The following is a 20326-nucleotide window of genomic DNA, read 5'->3' as shown; positions in this document are numbered from 1 at the left end:
TTGCCTTCAATTCCCTCATCCAGATCATTAATATATATTGTAAATAGCTGGGGTCCCAGCACTGAGCCTTGCGGTACCCCATTAGTCACGGCCTGCCATTGTGAAAAGGACCCGTTTACTCCTACTCTTTGCTTCCTGTTTGCCAGCCAGTTCTCTATCCACATCAATAATGAACCCCCAATGCCGTGTGCTTTAAGTTTGTATACTAATCTCTTATGTGGGACCTTGTCGAAAGCCTTCTGGAAGTCCAGATACACCACATCCACTGGTTCTCCCCTATCCACGCTACTAGTTACATCCTCGAAAAATTCTATAAGATTCGTCAGACATGATTTACCTTTTGTAAATCCATGCTGACTTTGTCCAATGATTTCACCACTTTCCAAATGTGCTGCTATCCCATCTTTAATAACTGACTCTAGCAGTTTCCCCACTACCGATGTTAGACTAACTGGTCTGTATTTCCCCGTTTTCTCTCTCCCTCCCTTCTTAAAAAGTGGGGTTACGTTTGCTACCCGCCAATCCTCAGGAACTACTCCAGAATCTAAAGAGTTTTGAAAGATTATTACTAATGCATCCACTATTTCTGGAGCTACTTCCTTAAGTACTCTGGGATGCAGCCTATCTGGCCCTGGGGATTTATCGGCCTTTAATCCATTTAATTTACCCAACACCACTTCCCGGCTAACCTGGATTTCACTCAATTCCTCCAACTCCTTTGACCCGCGGTCCCCTGCTATTTCCGGCAGATTATTTATGTCTTCCTTAGTGAAGACGGAACCAAAGTAGTTATTCAATTGGTCCGCCATATCCTTGTTCCCCATGATCAACTCACCTGTTTCTGACTGCAAGGGACCTACATTTATTTTAACTAATCTCTTTCTTTTCACATATCTTTAAACACTTTTGCAGTCAGTTTTTATGTTCCCTGCCAGTTTTCTTTCATAATCTATTTTTCCTTTCATAATTAAGCCCTTTGTCCTCCTCTGCTGGTCTCTGAATTTCTCCCAGTCCTCCGGTATGCTGCTTTTTCTGGCTAATTTGTACGCATCAACCCTCGCTTTGATACTATCCCTGATTTCCCTTGTTATCCACGGATGCACTACCTTCCCTGATTTATACTTTTGCCAACCTGGGATGAACAATTTTTGTAGTTCATCCATGCAGTCTTTAAATGTCTTCCATTGCATATCCACCGTCAACCCTTTTAGAATTAATTGCCAGTCAATTTTGGCCAATTCACGTCTCATACACTCAAAGTTACCTTTCTTTAAGTTCAGAACCATTGTTTCTGAATTAACAATGTCACTCTCCATCCTAATGAAGAACTCACCCATATTATGGTCACTCTTGCCCAAGGGGGCACGTACAACAAGACTGCTAACTAACCCTTCCTCGTTACTCAATACCCAGTCTAAAATAGCCTGCTCTCTCGTTGGTTCCTCTACATGTTGATTTAGATAACTATCCCGCATACATTCCAAGAAATCCTCTTCCTCAGCACCCCTGCCAATTTGATTCACCCAATCTATATGTAGATTGAAGTCACCCATTATAACGGTTTTGCCTTTGTCGCACGCATTTCTAATTTCCTGTTTGATACCATCTCCAACTTCACTACTACTGTTAGGTGGCCTGTACACAACACCCACCAGCGTTTTCTGCCCCTTAGTGTTTCGCAGCTCTACCCATACCGATTCCACATCCTGCAAACTAATGTCCTTCCTTTCCATTGCGTTAATCTCCTCTCTAATCAGCAACGCTACCCCACCTCCTTTTCCTTTCTCTCTATCCCTCCTGAATATTGAATATCCCTGGATGTTCAGCTCCCAGCCTTGGTCACCCTGGAGCCATGTCTCCGTGATCCCAACTATATCATAGTCATTAATAGCTATCTGCACATTCAACTCATCCACCTTATTACGAATGCTCCTTGCATTGAGACACAAAGCCTTCAGGCTTGTTTTTACAACACTCTTATCCCTTATACAATTTTGTTGAAAAGTGGCCCTTTTTTATTTTTGCCCTGGATTTTCCGGCCTGCCACTTTTACTTTTCACCTTGCTACCTATTGCTTCTACCCTCATTTTACACCCCTCTGTCTCTACGCTCACACATTTAAGAAACCCTTTCCCTTTAACTCCATCCTCCACTATCCCATTCGACGCCCCACCCCCCTTATTCAGTTTAAAACCACCCGTGTAGCAGTGGCAAACCTGCCTGCCAGAATGCTGGTCCCACACCTGTTAAGATGCAATCCGTCCCTTTTGTACAGTTCCCCCTTACCCCAAAACAGATCCCAGTGATCTAAGAATCTAAATCCCTGCCCCGTGCACCAGTTCCTCAGCCACACGTTCAGGTCCCGTATCTCCCTGTTCCTGCTCTCGCCAGCACGAGGAACTGGAAGCAAACCGGAGATAACAACCCTGGAGGTCCTGCTTTTCAGCATTTTTCCGAGCTCTCTAAAGTCACGCTGCAGAATATTCATCCCCTTCTTTCCGACATCGTTTGTGCCGACATGCACTACCACTTCCGGATGTTCACCTTCGCCCTTGAGGATTTTCTGCACTCTGTCCATGACATCCTGGATCCTGGCACCAGGAAGGCAGCACACCATCCTCGCATCCCGCCTGTTGCTGCAGAAACCCCTGTCCGTACCTCTCACAATGGAGGTACGTATCGGCAGGAAAAACACTGCCGGTTCGTATGGGGCCCAAATAAAATGTTCACAACGTAAAATTAGATTAAAGCCATCCCAAGAAGCAAGATTATATGTAAAATAACCGACTTACCCTTTGTTTTGTCCCGTTCTTGCGATCCGCCACGTTGAGAGCGTTCAAAGTCGCTTTTTATTTTAATCCAAAATTAAATTGTCCAGCGAATTTAAAAAAAAAAAACCGGGAAAGGAAATCCGATCGATTTTTCATCAGCAGCTAGCAGCCCGAGCAATTCCACCTCAGACAGGCAGTACAAAACGGCATTTTATTCCCCCCCCCCCTTAAAGGCGCCAAAGTCGTGCACACGGCCAGTGGCAGAACTGCAGCGGTGCTGAAGGTAAGTATTGTAACATTGCTACATAATGGGAGAAAAAATATATATACACATGCACTCATAATCAATAAATAAACACATGTAGTGCAATAATAATAAGTCTGTTGTAGTTCAGATCTTATTTGTTGTCATGTTTAATAGCCTGATGGCTGTAGGGAAGAAGCTGTTCCCGAACCTGGACGTTTACAGATTTCAGGCTCCTGTACCTTCTTCCCGATGGCAGGAGTGAAATGAGTGTGTGGCCAGGATGGTGTGGGTCTTTGATGATGTTGGCTGCCTTTTTGAGGCAGCGACTTCGATAGATCCCTTCGATGGTGGGGAGGTCAGAGCCGATGATGGACTGAGCAGCATTCACAACTTTTTGTAGTCTTTTCCGCCCCTGGACATTCAAGTTGCCGAACCAGGCCACGATGCAACCAGTCAGTATGCTCTCTAACGTACACCTGTCGAAGTTCAAGGGAATTAATAAACGGGTCGCACAAATTACCTGCTCCTTCCAGACATTTGTGTAGTTTAGTGTAGTTTAGTTTAGAGATACAGCGCGGAAACAGGCCCTTCGTCCCACCGAGTCCGCACCAATCAACGATCCCCACACATTAACACTACCCTACACACACTAGGGATAATTTTACATTCACACCAAGTCAATTAACATACAATCCTGTACGTCTTTGTAGTGTGGGGGGGAAACCGAAGATCTCGGAGAAAACCCACGCAGGTCACGGGGAGAACGTACAAACCCAGTACAGACAGCACCCGAAGTCGGGATCGTACCCGGGTCTCTTGCGCTGTAAGACAGCAACTCTACCTCTGCGCCACCGTGCCACCATTGTGCAGCACATGTCCCAAACACATTACACTCAGCCCGAACTCTATACACAAGACAACTTGTCTAACTAATCTGAAGAGATTTTAACATGAACAAGGATCTGAAGTTAAAATCAGAAATGGATAGATTTTCAAATGTGATTGAGACGGGGATATGAATGTTATGCCTGTGGGTTGGGTGGGTTAGAGACTAACAAATGGTAATAATTCGATTGGAATGATATAGGCACAAGGGCAGGCATGAGATGCTGTGGTATATAAGGTTACATGTCTGTAGCCTCAATAACCATCGAAAAAAATTGAGACTAAGAACGTGAGCATGGAATACAATGTGGTAAATATATGATATCATCCATTTTAGTGCAGAAAATAGAAAGGTAGAGTTTGGTGTGAGATTTAAACTTGTTGGAATTCAGAAAGACCTTGGTGCTCTCAATCATCAACAGTTAATATATTCAGGTAGAGCAAGCAATTACATTCAGTTCGGTTTCAGTTCAGTTTAGTCTATTGTCACGTGTACCAAGATACAGTGAAAAGCTGTTTTTGCGTGCTATCCAGTCAGCGTAAAGACAATACATGATTACAATCGAGCCATTTACAGTGTATAGATACATGATAAGGGAATAACATTCAGTGCAAGGTAAAGCCAGTAAAGTCCAATCAAGGATAGTCCGAGGGGTACAACACCAGTGAGGTGGATAGTAGTTCAGGACTGCTCTCTGATTGTGGTAGGGTGATTTAGTGGCCTGATAACAGCTGGGAAGAAACCGTCCCTGAATCTGGAGGTGTGCGTTTTCACACTTCTATATCTTTTGATGGGAGAGGGGAGAAGAGGGAGTGTCCAGGGTGTGACTCGTCCTTGATTATGCTGCTGGCCTTGCCGAGGCAGCGTGAGGTATAAATGGAGTGAATGGAAGGGAGGTTGGTTTGTGTGATGGTCTGGGCTGCGTCCACAATTTGCAGCAATATCTGGCGGTCTTGGATGGAGCTGTTCCCAAACCAAGCTGTGATGCACCATGTAGGCAAACAGTATGTTGTCCTTCATTGGAATTGTGTGTAATGGGCCTGTCCCACTCGGCCGTCATTTGCGCGCCATTTACGCGACCTGGTAGCGTGTGGGTAGCGTGGTACGGGCACATGGAGTGGCGTGGAGGAGTATGGAGTCGCGCGCGGTATCGCGCAGCGCTCCAGGATTTAGTTGTGCACAAAATCTTCGTGCTCCACCGTCCTGTCACGTAAATGACGCCCTTGCGCGGCGCAACGTCTCACCTCCAACAGCAGCAGAAGCAGGCAAGCGATCGCCGAGCTCGGCCTGGGGCTTACGGCCATTGGTGATCCGGATCCGCCCCCACCCCTGCTCCCAGAGCGGGGCCAAGACGATTGGAGATAGACACAAAATGCTGGAGTAACTCAGCGGGACCGGCAGCATCTCTGGAAAGAAGCAATGGGTGACGTTGCTTCCCTGAAGAAGAATCTCGACCAGAAACATCATCCAACCCTTCTCTCCAGAGATGCTGCCGGTCCCGCTGAATGACTCCAGCATTTTGTGTCCATCTTCAAATGACGTCACGCGCTCCAGAGGGCTGTGCGGACGCACAATGAAGCGCGCGACCTTCGCAGGACCGTCGCGCGTCAGTCACTACCGGCCTGTAGCATAAATGACGGCCAAGTGGGACAGGCCCTGAAGAGTATCTTACAATATAAAGTGAAACTGCACCTAAAATATTATGAACCATTCTGGTTACCCTACCTACCCAGACATCTGATAGAGTGCAACAAAGGTTCACCAGACTGAAATCTAGGATGTGGGCATGTTTTTGTAGTAACTTGGTTACTGTTCCTTTTTGGAAGCTGATGTGCAACACATTGAAATGATCTTTCTTCATCCAATGATAGAACCGTTGACCACTTCTGAGCTGAAGACACAGAAGGCGTTTATCAAAATGCAGAGGAAGCACGAGAAAGAGCTGAAGGAACTCGAGAAGAAGTTTCAGAAGAAGAGGAATGAAGTGATGCAGAAATATTCCGGCATTTTAGCTGAGCAATGCAAGGGAAAACAAACGTTTAACAAATCCTTCAAGAAAAAACGGTAAAGATGACATTTGAACTTCCGCTTGACGGAGGAGAATGCAGAGTCCGCTAGAGCTCAACGGGAGCTAATGAGAACAGGAGAAGAAACAACACTAAGTCCACCAACAATAAGACTCCACCAAAGTCACAAATTGCTGGAGTAACTCGGCGGGACAGGCAGCATCTCTGGAGAGAAGGAATGGGTGGAGTTTCGGGTCGAGACCCCTCTTCAGACTCAAACAAGAAAGTTTGAAACTGAAGAAGTCTCGAGCTGAAATGTCACCCAGTGTTCGTCTTCAGAGATGCTGCCTGTCCCGCTGAGTTGCTCCAGCAATTTGTGTCTATCTTCCGGCATCTACAGTTTCTACCTACACATTAAGACTCCACGTTTTGGTCTGGAGCCGTGTTGTTGTAAAATGTAGCAATTTTTAACATGGACATCTCACTGCTACATCGATGGGCCAATTATGTATTGTGTTCTCATGGTCTGCTCCTCCTGGGCCTCCACATACTTAACCTCCTTTACTTAGAATCCCACATCATTGCCCACCCTCTTATCAATCACTTCCCCTTCAATTCCTTCCTTTCATCATCACTTTCTCTGATGTTAATGTCCTCCCCTCCTCCCCACCCCAACGCACATCCCCCTTATCATTGCAATGCACTGCAGCACCCAGACACGATTCCCGCTGTGCTCTTGGCACCTGGTGAAATGGCTGGAGGGTGGCAGATGTTGTGACTCTATTTAAGAAGGGCTGCAGGAAAAAATCTGGGAATTTGGATAGACAATAGACAATAGGTGCAGGAGTAGGCCATTCGGCCCTTCGAGCCAGCACCGGCATTCAATGTGATCATGGCTGACCATCCACAATCAGTACCCCGTTCCTGCCTTCTCCCCATATCCCCTGACTCCGTTATTTTTAAGAGCCCTATCTAGCTCTCTCTTGAAAGCATCCAGAGAACCCGCCTCCACCGTCCTCTGGGACAGAGAATTCCACAGACTCACCACTCTCTGTGAGAAAAAGTGTTTCCTCGTCTCCGTTCTAAATGGCTTCCTCCTTATTCTTAAACCGTGGCCCCTGGTTCTGGACTCCGCCAACATCGGGAACATGTTTCCTGCCTCGAGCGTGTCCAAACCCTTAACAGTCTTATTTGTTTCAATGAGATATCCTCTCATCCTTCTGAACTCCAGAGTGTACAAGCCCAGCCGCTCCATTCTCTCAGCATATGACAGTCCCGCCATCCCGGGAGTTAACCTTGGCGGGATGGGCGGGATTGGCACCTGCTCTTGGCACTGGGGTGTGTTTCCAACCTGGTGTTGAAGTGGCATTGGGCCTTCCAACTAGAGTGGGTATGTTGGGTAGTTCTTTGCTGGGAATCTATCCTCTGCTGGGATGTGAGATTTCACCACCTGTTAACCACCTGTACGGAGTTTGTACGTTCTCCCCATGACCTGCGTGGGTTTTCTCCGAGACCTTTGATTTTCTCCCACACTCCAAATACGTACAGGTTTGTGGGTTAATTGGCTTGGTATAAATATAAATTGTCCCTAGTGCGTGTAGGATAGTGTTTGTGTGGGTGATCGCTGGTCAGTGCGGATTCGGTGGGCCGAATGGCTTGTTTCCGCCCAGTATCTCTTCAAAACAAAAATTCAGTGGGGATTTTGTTGAACCTATTTTGTGCTAGGAGGAAGGGATTGGCTATAATTTAGTCTTCTAGTTCATGGGGCTTTTATTTGGTGAAGAGGAGAGGTTTAAATTAATATATTTGCAAAATGATATTAGGCTGACGTATGTGATTAGTGTCAGAGCCATTGATAGTTATGTGATCCTTCTCCCTGCTGCAGGAATGTCTGTAATGCTCCCGAGAGTGCGCTCAGCAATGCTTCGATGACCGGCGGGCCAGAGGCCGAGAAATGCAGTGAGCTCAGGGACAATATGGAATCAGATTTAATGCAAGTGCATGCAGACCACTACGAACTCATGCGGAACAAGAAGGAGCAACACATCGCTAAGGTAATGGACCAAACTGGCAGTGTCCCCCTGTGTGGGGGATGTATTGGCGTTCTATATGTTTCCTGACTGGTGGGGATTTTTCTGTTACACATTCTACCTGCAAGCTCTTGCGGCACGGTGGCGCAGCGGTAGAGTTGCTGCCTTACAGCGCACGAGACCCGGGTTCGATCCTGACTACGGGTGCTGTCTTCCCGGAGTTTGCACGTTCTCCCCACGACCTGCGTGGGTTTTCCCCGAGATCTTCGGTTTTCTCCCACACTCCAAAGACGTACAGGTTTGTAGGTTAATTGGCTTGGTATAAGTGTAAAAATTGTCCCTAGTGTGTGTAGGATAGTGTTAATGTGCGGGGACTGCTGGTAAGTGCGGACTCGGTGGGCCGAAGGGCCTGTTTCCACGCCGTATCTCTAAACTAAACTAAACTAATCTAAACTCTGGGATTTTCTCTAACTTAAAGCACTGTCCCACTGTACGAGTTCATTCGAAGAGTTCTCCTGAGTTTGCCCTGATTCGAACTCGGAGATTTACGGTAATGGCCGCTCGTCGGTACTCGGGGCTCTCGTGGACATTTTTCAACGTGTTGAAAAATCTTCACGAGTCTTCCCGAGCTTACCTGCCGTTAGCGAGTCTTCCCGAGTACCTGCCGTTAGCATAACGAGCCGCTAAGAGACGTCCCCGATCTCTGACGTACCCGCTACGTTCATTCTCCGTGCTTACCACGAGTTTGATTTTTTTTTAAACTCGGGAGAGCTCTTGGAATGGACTCGCATCGTGGGACAGGGCCATTATTCTAGTGATCCAGTTAGGTCTGGGGATTTATTACACCCTGTGTTACTTCATCTCCTGCAATGTGCTCACAGCTGGGGCTCTCATCTTTCAATCACTTTCTGATCTTTCAGACACATCCCTTGGTCTTTGTAAGGAGTTTGACAGAGTACATTGTATGCCTGATTTTGCTAACACAAATGCCTGGAGGAATCATATTCCCTGGATGCTATATGCAGGGAATGAGGAAAGGTTCCTCCATTGCCTTGCAAAGGGTTGAACATTCTTTGGAATTTCCCATTTTATAACTTGGCCACCTTCCGTCTATTCAGCATATTAATATGAAATCATGTTAACTTGGCTGGGAAATGTGTGACCCAATGTTTATCCACACCATTTGAGCTACCCACCAGCGCCAGGGACACGGGTTCAATCCTGACTATGGGTGCTGAATGTACGGAGTATAAGATTCAAGATTCAAGAGAGTTTATTGTCATGTGTCCCAGATAGGACAATGAAATTCTTGCTTTGCTTCAGCACAACACAATATAGTAGGCATGAATACAGAACAGATCAGTGTGACCATATACCATTGAATATATATATATATATATATATATATATATATATACACACATAAATAAACAGATAAAGTGCAATAGCCTATTAAAGTTCAGAGTTTTGTTTGAGTCGAGTTTAATAGTCTGATGGCTGTGGGGAAGCAGCTATTCCTGAACCTGGATGTTGCAGATTTCAGGCTCCTGTACCTTCTACCTGAAGGCAGCAGAGAGATGAGTGAGTGGCCAGGATGGTGTGGGTCCTTGATGATGCTGCCAGCCTTTGAGGCAGCGACTGCGATAGATCCCCTCGATGGTAGGGAGGTCAGATCCGATGATGGACTGGGCAGTGTTTACAACTTTTTGCAGTCTTTTCCGCTCCTGGGCGCTCAAGTTGCCGAACCAAGCCACGATGCAACCGGTCAGCATGCTCTCTACTGTGCACCTGTAGAAGTTCGAGAGAGTCCTCCTTGACATACCGACTCTCCGTAATCTTCTCAGGAAGTAGAGTCGCTGATGTGCTTTCTTTATAATTGCATCAGTGTTCTTGGATCAGGAGAGATCTTCGGTTTGTACGTTCTCCCCGTGACCTGAGTGGGTTTGCTCCGGGATCTCCGGTTTCCTCCCACACTCCAAGGAGGTACAGGTTTGTAGGTTAATTGGCTTGGTGTAATTGTAAATTGTCCCTAGTGTGGTTAGTGGGTTTGCGGGTCGGTTCAAGAACATGATAATTGTGGTAAAATAGCTGACCCTGAACCTGACTTTTGTATCTCCGGCCCAACTGTGGCTGTGAGAGGAGGGGATGAGCTTGGGTAGTGGGGACCCTCGATAATAGATGCCGCCATCTTGAGGCAGCTCCTCACATAGATGCTTTCAATGGAGGGGAGGGCTGTGCATGATAGAGTAAGCATGTCAACAGGATGCGTTATGAAAGGGGGGACGTAGGGAGATTTCCAAGTTGGCTGCCACGAATAATCCAACTCTGCATGAATGGACAGATGGCCGCTGGGGCTTAGTGCATGGGACACTACTCCACAGTAAAAAGTGAAACAGTCTAAATGGAAAGTTACTGAGAGAAACTAGAGAAACAATTTTGCTTTAATAGTTGTCAGCTGATGTCATGGAGCATGGAAACAGCCCCTTCGGCCCAACTTGCCCATGCCGACCGCAGTGCCCCATTCTATGCCCCACTCTCACCTGCCTGTGTTTGGCCCATATCCCGCTGAACCTTTCCTATCCGTGTACCTGTCCAAATGACTTTTATATGGCGTTATTGTACCTGCCTCAACTACCTCCTCTGGCAGCTCGTTCTCTAGACCCACCACCCTCTCCAAGAACAAATTGCCCGTCAGGTTCCAATTAAATCTTTCTCCTCTCACCTAAACCCATGTCGTCCGGTTCTTGATTCCATTACTCTGAGTAAAACATCTCTGTGCATTCTCCCTATATATTCCCCTAATGATTCTATGAGCCTCTATAAGATCACCCCTCAGTCTCCTGTGCTCCAAAGAATAAAATCCTAGCCACCCAACATCTGCCTGTACTTCAGGCCCTCAGGTCCTGGCAACATCCTCTGAAGAAGGGTCTCGACCCGGAACATCACCCATTCCTTCTCTCCAGGGATGCTGGCTGTCCCGCTGAGTTACTCCAGCTTTTTGTGTCCAATATCCTCTTGAGTCTTCTCTGCACTCTTTCAAGCTAAACCACATCCTTCCCTACAGCAGGGTGATCAAAATGGACTTGATATTCCAAATGTTGACTCACCAATGTCTTGGACAACTGTAACATAACATCCTTGTCTGAGATACATCAATCATCTCTACTGCATACCCTGATGACAATTATTCCAAGGACTTTTGTCTGAAAAACAATCTTCCACCATCATCCTCTGCTTCCTTCCATGGCCAATTCTCTATTCCGTCAGCTAGTTCTCCCTGGATCCCATGTGATCTAATATTCCCAGGGGGGGGGGGGGGGGGACGAGGGACGAGGAGCAGGTATATCTCCACTTTTTTTTTTTTTTTCTTATCTTTAATTTTTTCAGCCACATTACTTTAGTAGTTTAGGGGTCTTTCCTTTGTGCTTTTTCGAGTCATCTTTTCACTTCTCACTTTTTCCTTCTCTTGTTCTCTTTTGCTTTGCTTTTTTCATTTTCAGGTTATAAGATTAATAATGAAGCTGTACAATAATTGTATAATCTTAGATGGCGAATGTTTTATCTTTGTACAATTGCTTCTAATAAAAAAAAAAAAATTAATTAAAAAAAAAATGGTGGCGGTCACGGTGGTGCAGAGGTAGAGTTGCTGCCTTACGGCGAATGCAGCGCTGGAGACCCGGGTTCGATCCTGACTACAGGCACTGTCTGTATGGAGTTTGTACGTTGCACGGGTTTGCAGGTTCATTGGCTTGGTAAATGTAAAAATTGTCCTTCGTGTGTGTAGGATAGTGTTAATGTGCGGGGATCGCTGGCTGGCGAGGACCCGATGGGCTGAAGGGCCTGTTTCCGCGCTATATCACTAAACTAAACTAAACCAAACTGAATGCCTTGCTGAAGTTCATATAGACAATATCTGTCATTTCTGCTTTCTTCTTCATAAATTCATATGACATGATCTCCCATATATAAAATCCATGGTGACTATCCCAAATCAGCCCCCCCTATCCAAATTCCCAGTTTTTATTCTGCAGCCCTTCTTAAATAAAGGCACATCATTTGCCACCCTCTAGTCTTCCGACACCTCACCTCACCCGTGTTCAATGACGATTCATGTATCTCAGCCAAAGTTCCTGCAATTTCTTCTCTCACTTCCCACAATGTGCTCAGATATACCTGAGCAGGTCCTGAAGATTTATCTAACTTCATAGGCCTCGGCATTTTGTCGACACTAATACGGATTGTCTTCAAGACATCACCATTAACTGGCTCAAGTTCCCCAGTCGTCATTTCCTTTTCCATGGTAAAAACAGAGGAGAAAGTCTCATCGAGGATCTCTACACAGAGATAACCACTTTGGTTTCTGTCAAGTCTTCTAATGTTTTTGCAGATTCCCCGCTTGAAAGGGAACTGATTTATCTACCCCGAAATGATGAACTGGATTCACTCAGACCAAACACTTCTTTTCCACCTTTTTTATTTTCTCCTCCTTTTATTTTGGCAGATTAGTCTTTAGCAGTTTTTAGCAGTTTTAGTCTTTACCAGGTGAAAAACCTTTAGACACAAAGGCAAAAAATATACACATTACTGTAACCAAATATAAATAACAGAAAATTACATGTATCTAACATTCCAACTCATAGCAGCCATTTTGTTTTTTTAAATAATTTTCACATTTCATTAAATGAAAAATACAGATAATGCCCACTACTGTTACCAATTTTTTAGCTTAATATCATATGAATCTTTACTGTTTTTTAACACATTTTATCATATTTTTTAAAATGCAATTATTTAAACTAACACCACACATAGCATATAAGCATTAGAAATTAGCTCACATTAGCCCTTAACCCCACAATGAAGCAGGATGCACTTTACATAGACAACAAACACTATCATCACCCTGTCATCTTGGTTAACAAACACCACCAATATTTCAAACTTTCTCAATCAACACGTTAGCCAGACAAGTTTCTCAGATATTAAAGGGTTAAACAGAGTCTCTGGGGCTGCAGTCTTCGGCTCAGTTCATTTAGAGTTCAGTCCTTACCGGCTGCCAATCGGGTCTGTAGAAAATCAGTCCTGCTTGCCTTTTCTGGCTATCGCGGCAGTCTTTTCGGACAGTCCTTTTGATTTACTGTTCAAGTTTTGCCGCCCGCAAGTCTCTTCCGTCTTCTTCCCTGGCTTCTGGTGCTGTGTGCCCTTTTGACCCCCGGGCAGAACTCGGCAGGCTGGGGTTCCGACCACTTTAATCACTGTCTCGTGATTTCAATGTAGCATTTCTCTGCACCTGTTCTTTCATTTCAGTTTGACTTGACAGTTTCTGTGAGGCCCTATGTCTCTCCAGTTAATCTCTTTCCCATTAAATACAATCTCTTTGGATTTTGGTTAATATTATCTGCCAAAGCTATCTCATGCTTCATTTTGCCCTCCTGATTTCCTTCTTAAATAGGCTTCTCAGATCCCAAAACTCCTCCAAGGATACACTTAATCCCAGCTACCAATACCTCTCCCAGGCCTCCTTCTTTTTCTTGACCAGCGCGTCAATTTCTCTCATCATCCAAGCTTGCTTTCTCCCACCTGCCTTGCCCTTCACTCTAACAGGAACATACATCGCCTGAACTCTTGTCATCGCACTCTTAAAAGCAAGTTTAGTTTTGAGATACAGTGCGGTAACAGGCCCATCGAGTCTGCACCGACTAGCGATCCCCGCACATTAACGCTACCCTACACACACTATGGACAATTTACATTTATATCGAGCCAATTAAACTACAAACGTGTACGTCTTTGGAGTGTGAAAGGAAACCGAAGATATGGACCAAGCACAGGCAGGTGGGACGGGTGTAGCTGGGATATGTTGGTCGGTGTGGACAGGTTGGGCTGAAGGGCCTGTTTCCACACTGTTTCCCACACTGTATCACTCTATGACTCTATCACGGGGAGAAGGTACAAACTCTGTACAGACAGCACCCGTGGTCGGGATCGAACCCGGGTCCCCGGCACTGCAAGCGCTGTAAGGCAGCGACTCTACCGCTGCGCCACCGTGCCGCCCTTGTATTAGTCTTTGTGCAGCCTTTACTAAACATTAATATCTCCCCGTAGTCATGAACTCTCCTCACCCCGGCATTGCAACGATGACCGAACGCCCCAGGCAAAAGACTAGATGACACAATCCAAATAATGATTTTGTCTCTATACCAACAGCAAATGATCAAAATGGTGGAGTTAGTAAAGGAAAAGCAAGCTGTTGAACTGAAAAATTTGAAGGATTCAGCTGAAAGGTAAGAAAACATCAAGCTAATGTATAAGTGGTTCTGGTGGATGGTGAATCTTTATCTCTGGTCCAGTGGTGTGGTGAGGAAACCTCCAGTGGTAAATTAACTCAACGCCATGGGAACATGTGATGATAGAAGGCAGTCTTTTCTCTCCCCTGCACCATTTTTCTCCCGATGTTGAAGCCCCAGGGGGGCGATGGTACGTCCCACAGCCATTTAAGGCCACGCTGAGCGATGTACGGCCCGCTCCAGGTCTAAATATCACAATGGCAGGAGTTTCTAGGAATAATTCGGAATATGTAGGATCTTTTTATCTTTAAGGGGAGAATGAGGCCACCGTGGCTGACAAAGGAAGTCAAAGACAGCATAAAACTAAAAGGGCATATAACATTGCAGAGATTTCATGGGAAGCTAGAGGATTGGGAAGCTTTTAAAAACTAACAGAAGGAAACTAAAAAGGTAATACGGGGAGAAAAGATGAAATATCACCCAATAATATAAAAGAGGATAGCAAAAGTTTCTTCAGATATATAACCAGTAAAGGGCCTGTCCCACTTTCCTGAGTCACTCACAAATTCTCCTGAGTTTTCCCCTTGCTTCAAACTCGGAGAATGTTCGTAGCGAGTGCATAGATATTTCGTAGCGGCTCGTAATGCCGGCCGTAGGTACTCGGGGCATCAGGTAAGTCGGGACGTTTTGTTCAGCATGTTGAAAAATTTCCACGAGTAAAAAAAATCGCCCCGGGTACCTACGGCTGGCTAATACCGTAATTCTCCAAGTTTGAATCAAGGGGAAAACTCGGAAGAATTCGTGAGTAACTCGGGAAAGTGGGACAAGGGCTTAAGAGAGAGGCAAGAGTGGACAGAGGAACACTGGAAAATGATGCTGGATAAATGATAATGGGGAATGAATTTGCATCAGTCTTCACAGAGGTAGAAACCAGTAACGTGCCTGAAATTCAAGAGAGTCAGGGGGTGGAAGTTAGTGGAGTGGCCATTACTAAGGAGAAGGTGCTTGGGAAGCTGAAAGGGCTAAAGATGGATAAGTCACCCAGACCAGATGGACTACATCCTGAAAGAGGTGGCTTTGAAATTGGTGGCTTTAGAGATTGTGACATTAATAGTGATCTTTCAAGAACCACTAGAGTCAGGAGTGGTTCCAGGGGACTGGAAAATTGCAAATGTTACTCCGTTGTTCAAGAAGGAAGGAAGGAAAATTAGGGGAAACTATAGGCCGATAAGCCTGACTTCAGTGGTTGGTAAGGTTTCAGAGTCCATTATAAAGGAGGACGTTTCTAAATGATAAAATAGACCAAAGTCAGCATGTGTAGGAAGGAACTGCAGATGGTGGTTTAAACCGAAGATAGACACAAAAAGCTGGAGTAACTCAGCGGGACGGGCTGCATCTCTGGAGAAGTCTGGGTGACATTTCGGGTCGCCACCCTGCTTCAGACTAGTTCGGGATAAGGGAAGGAGAGATATAGACAATGATGTAGAGAGATAAAGAACAAAGAATCTTTTTCATAGCAAAAGGATTTGAGTATAGGAGCAGGGAGGTTCTACTGCAGTTATACAGGGTCTTGGTGAGACCACACCTGGAGTATTGCGTACAGTTTTGGTCTCCAAATCTGAGGAAGGACATTATTGCCATAGAGGGAGTGCAGAGATGGCGGCGCTGGCTTAACAGCTGCGGCCCACCTGCAGTCCGTCTGTTTTTTTTCTTTCGTTTTGTTCCTTGTCATGTTTTAGTTAATTTTGTTTTATTAAGTTGTGTATGTGTGTGGGTGGGGTGGGAGAAACATGCTTTGGTCTCTTCCTTCGGGGGATGCGACTTTTTCTTCGGTCGTATTCCCCGTCTCCGTCTGCGCCGAGGCCTAATGGCGGAGCTGGCGGCATCGGAGCTGTAGCAGCAACAGCAGCAGCAGCGGAGACCTGACTCGGCCCTGGAGCTGTAGCGGCGGCAGCAGCAGCAGCGGAGACCCGACTCTGCCCTGGAGTGTGATGGCGGCAGCAGCAGCAGCGGAGACCCGGCTCGGCACCGAAGCTGTAGCGGCGGCAGCAGCAGCAGCGGAGACCCGGCTCGGCCCTGGAGCTGTGGCGGCGGCAGCAGCAGCAGCGGAGACCCGGCTCGGCCCTGGAGCTGTGGCGGCGGCAGCAGCAGCAGCGGAGACCCGGCTCGGCCCTGGAGCTGTGGCGGCGGCAGCAGCAGCAGCGGAGACCCGGCTCGGCACCGAAGCTGTAGCGGCGGCAGCAGCAGCAGCGGAGACCCGGCTCGGCCCTGGAGCTGTGGCGGCGGCAGCAGCAGCAGCGGAGACCCGGCTCGGCCCTGGAGCTGTGGCGGCGGCAGCAGCAGCAGCGAGACCCGGCTCGGCACCGAAGCTGTAGCGGCGGCAGCAGCAGCAGCGGAGACCTGGCTCGGCACCGAAGCTGTGGCGGCGGCAGCAGCAGCAGCGGAGACCCGGCTCGGCCCTGAAGCTGTAGGCGGCGGCAGCAGCAGCAGCGGAGACCCGGCTCGGCACCGAAGCTGTAGCGGCGGCAGCAGCAGCAGCGGAGACCCGGCTCGGCCCTGGAGCTGTGGCGGCGGCAGCAGCAGCAGCGGAGACCCGGCTCGGCACCGAAGCTGTAGCGGCGGCAGCAGCAGCAGCGGAGACCTGGCTCGGCACCGAAGCTGTGGCGGCGGCAGCAGCAGCAGCGGCGGAGACCCGACTCGGCCCTGGAGTTGTGGCGGAGGCAGCAACCACCCGCGGAGTTTGAACCGTCGCCTCGGCGCAGAGGGAGAACAAAGAGGGAAGAGACAGAGACTTTAAGATTTTGCCTTCCACCACAGTGAGGAGGTGTTTGGTGAACTCACTGTGGTGGATGTTAAATTTGTGTTGATTGTGTGTTTTTGCCATTTTTTAAATTATATGTATGACTGCAGGGAAACAAAATTTCGTTCAGACCGAAAGGTCTGAATGACAATAAAACGAATCTAATCTAATCTAATCTAATCAGAGAAGGTTCACCAGACTGATTCCTGGGATGTCAGGACTGTCTTATGAAGAAAGACTGGATAGACTTGGTTTATACTCTCTAAAATTTAGGAGATTGAGAGGGGATCTTATAGAAACTTACAAAATTCTTAAGGGGTTGGACAGGCTAGATGCAGGAAGATTGCTCCCGATGTTGGGGAAGTCCAGGACAAGGGGTCACAGCTTAAGGATAAGGGGGAAATCCTTTAAAACCGAGATGAGAAGAATTTTTTTCACACAGAGAGTGGTGAATCTCTGGAACTCCCTGCCACAGAGGGTAGTCGAGGCCAGTTCATTGGCTATATTTAAGAGGGAGTTAGATGTGGCCCTTGTGGCTAAGGGGATCAGAGGGTATGGAGAGAAGGCAGGTACAGGATACTGAGTTGGATGATCAGCCATGATTATATTGAATGGCGGTGCAGGCTCGAAGGGCCGAATGGCCTACTCCTGCACCTAAGTTCTATGTTTCTATGTTTCTATGAATGAAAGATATGCAATAGTTTTGTGAGGGGGTGATCTTTCCTGACAAATCAGTTGGAATTCTTTGAGGAAGATAGGATAGACAGTGGATGCTGTTTACCTGGACTTTCCAATCCAATCCACTGACACTGCAGAGCTGCCTGTAATCGAGGATTAATTTTGCATTTCAATTTGTCGCCTTTTATTCAGTGAAATGAAAGAAGTGAAGAGAAAGTTGGAGCTGAAGCGCCTGGAGAAGATTGAGACGATGATTAAAACTACAGCAGACAAGATTGTCCGGGATAGGTGAGTGATAAGGTCATAAGGTCATAAGTGATAAGGTCATAAGAGAGAGTGGGACCTCGCAGGAAAATAGTCGGCCACAGGAGATGGGCAAGGACCTCAATTAGTTATTCTCCTCTGTATTTACCGAGGAGAAAGACAGTAGGACGGAGGAATTTGGGGCAGTCAATGGAAGTGTCTTGAGAGCAGTCAGTGTTACCGTCAAAGAACTAATGAAGCTACTACCGTGTATGTAGGTAGACAAATATCCAGGGCCTGATCAGATATATCCGAGGACATTGTGGAAATCTAGAGAGGAAATTACAGGAGCCCTGGTTGAAATTGACAGGTCATCCTTAAATACAGGAGAGGTGTCGGAAGACTGGAGGGTGGCAAATGTTGTGCCTCGTTTCAAGAAGGGCTGCAGGGAAAATGCTGGGAACTATAGGCCGGTGAGCTTAACATCTGTAGTTGGAAAGTTACAAGAGAGTATTCTAAGGGATAGGTTAGACAGGCATTTGGATGGGCAAGGGCTGATTAGGGATAGTCAGCATTGTTTCGTACGCGGGAGGTTGTGTCTCACAAATCGATTTTGAAGACGTGACCAAAAAGGTCGATGAGGGCAGAGCTGTAGATGTTGTGTACATGGACTTCAGTAAGGCATTTGACAAGGTTCTGCATGGTAGGCTGCTCTGGAAGGTTAGATCACATGGGATCCAAGGAGAGATAGCTGAATGGATAGCAAATTGGCTCCATGGAAGGAAGCAGAGGGTGATGGTGGAAGGTTGCTTCTCAGAATGGAGGCCTGTGACTAGTGGTGTGCCTCAGGGTTCGGTGCTGGGCCCGTTACTGTTTGTCATCTACATCAATGATTTGGATGAGAACATACAGGGCAAGATTAGCAAGTTTGCTGATGATACAAAAGTGGGTGGTTTTACAGATAGTGAAGATGGTTGTGAACGATTGCAGCAGGATCTGGATCGATTGGCCAGGTGGGCGGAGGAATGGTTCATGGAATTTAATACAGAGAAGTGTGAGGTGTTGCATTTTGGGACATCGAACAAGGGCAGGGCCTACACAGTAAATGGTAGGACTCTGGGTAGTGTTGTAGAGCAGAGGGATCTAGGAGTACAGGTGCATGGTTCCTTGAGGGTCGGGTCGCAGGTAGATAAGGTGGTCAAAAAGGCTTTTGGCACTTTGGCCTTCATCAATCAGAGTATTGAGTATATAAGTTGGGAGGTCATGTTGCAGTTGTATAAGACGTTGGTGAGCGCATTTAGAATATTGTGTTCAGTTCTGGGTACCATGTTTTAGGAAAGATATTGTCAAGCTTGAAAGGGTTCAGAAAGGATTTACGAGGATATTGCCAGGACTAGAGGGTGTGAGCTACAGGGAGAGGTTGAGTAGGCTGGGTCTCTATTCCTTGGAGCATAGGAGGATGAGGGGTGATCTTATAGAGGTGTACAAAATCATGAGAGGAATAGATCGGGTAGATGCACAGAGTCTCTTGCCCAGAGTTGGGGAATCGAGGACCAGAGGACATAGGTTATAGGTGAAGGGGAAAAGATTTAATAGGAATCTGAGCGGTACCTTTTTCCACACAAAGGGTGGTGGGTGTATGGAACAAGCTGCCAGATAAGGTAGTTGAGGCTGGGGCTATCCCAACGTTTAAGAAACAGTGAGACAGGTACATTGATAAGACAGGTTTGGAGGGATATGGACCAAGTGCAGGCAGGTGGGACTAGTGTAGCTGGGACATGTTGGCTGGTGTGGGCAAGTAGGGCTGAAGGGCTTGCTTCTACACTGTATCACTCTGTGACTGTATAGGTGAAGAATTAGGTCATTTGGCCCATCAGGTCTACTCCACCATTCAATCATGGCTGATCTACAGTATCTCTCCCTCTTAATCCCATTCTCCTGTCTTCTCCCCATAACCTGTGACACCTGTACTAATCTAGAATCTATCTCTCTCTGCCTTAAAAATACCCATTGACCTGACCTCCCCAGCCTTCTGTGGCAAAGAATTCCACAGATTCACCACCCTCTGACTAAAGAAATTCCTCCTCATCTCCTTCCTAAAAGAACGTCCTTTAATTCTGAGGCTGTGACCTCTAGTCCTAGACTCTCCCAATAGAGGAATCCTTTTTAATGGAAAATAAGCGGGACAGCCCCATTAACAATCTTGTGGACTTGTGGCTACATGAGTGGGGGGGACAATGCATGATCAGCATGAGGAGAGATTGAAGCATCGTGATGAATGCAAGTGGTGATTCTAGGGCATTGTTCCCCCCCCAACCCCAATTCCCCAGACACAATATACACATGGAACAGTGCAGCCCAGGAACAGGCTCTTTGGT

At 46.8% G+C, this 20326-nt stretch overlaps 1 protein-coding gene across 1 annotated transcript in view; it reads left to right on the top strand.

Annotated features, from left to right (window-relative positions):
- Nucleotides 1-20326, top strand: part of plcb2 (phospholipase C beta 2) — a 142581-nt gene that overhangs the window by 105270 nt on the left and 16985 nt on the right. The window contains exons 26-29 of the mRNA XM_033026598.1: nucleotides 5776-5968; nucleotides 7796-7964; nucleotides 14148-14224; nucleotides 17898-17993. Coding sequence (XP_032882489.1) covers nucleotides 5776-5968; nucleotides 7796-7964; nucleotides 14148-14224; nucleotides 17898-17993 — 535 coding nt within the window. The remainder of the gene's footprint in view (nucleotides 1-5775; nucleotides 5969-7795; nucleotides 7965-14147; nucleotides 14225-17897; nucleotides 17994-20326) is intronic.

The sequence above is a fragment of the Amblyraja radiata genome, chromosome 9 (assembly GCF_010909765.2).
Source record: "Amblyraja radiata isolate CabotCenter1 chromosome 9, sAmbRad1.1.pri, whole genome shotgun sequence".
Taxonomy (NCBI): Eukaryota; Metazoa; Chordata; class Chondrichthyes; order Rajiformes; family Rajidae; genus Amblyraja; species Amblyraja radiata.
Note: the sequence above shows the minus strand (reverse complement) of the source record. Positions and strands in the feature narration are given on the sequence as shown.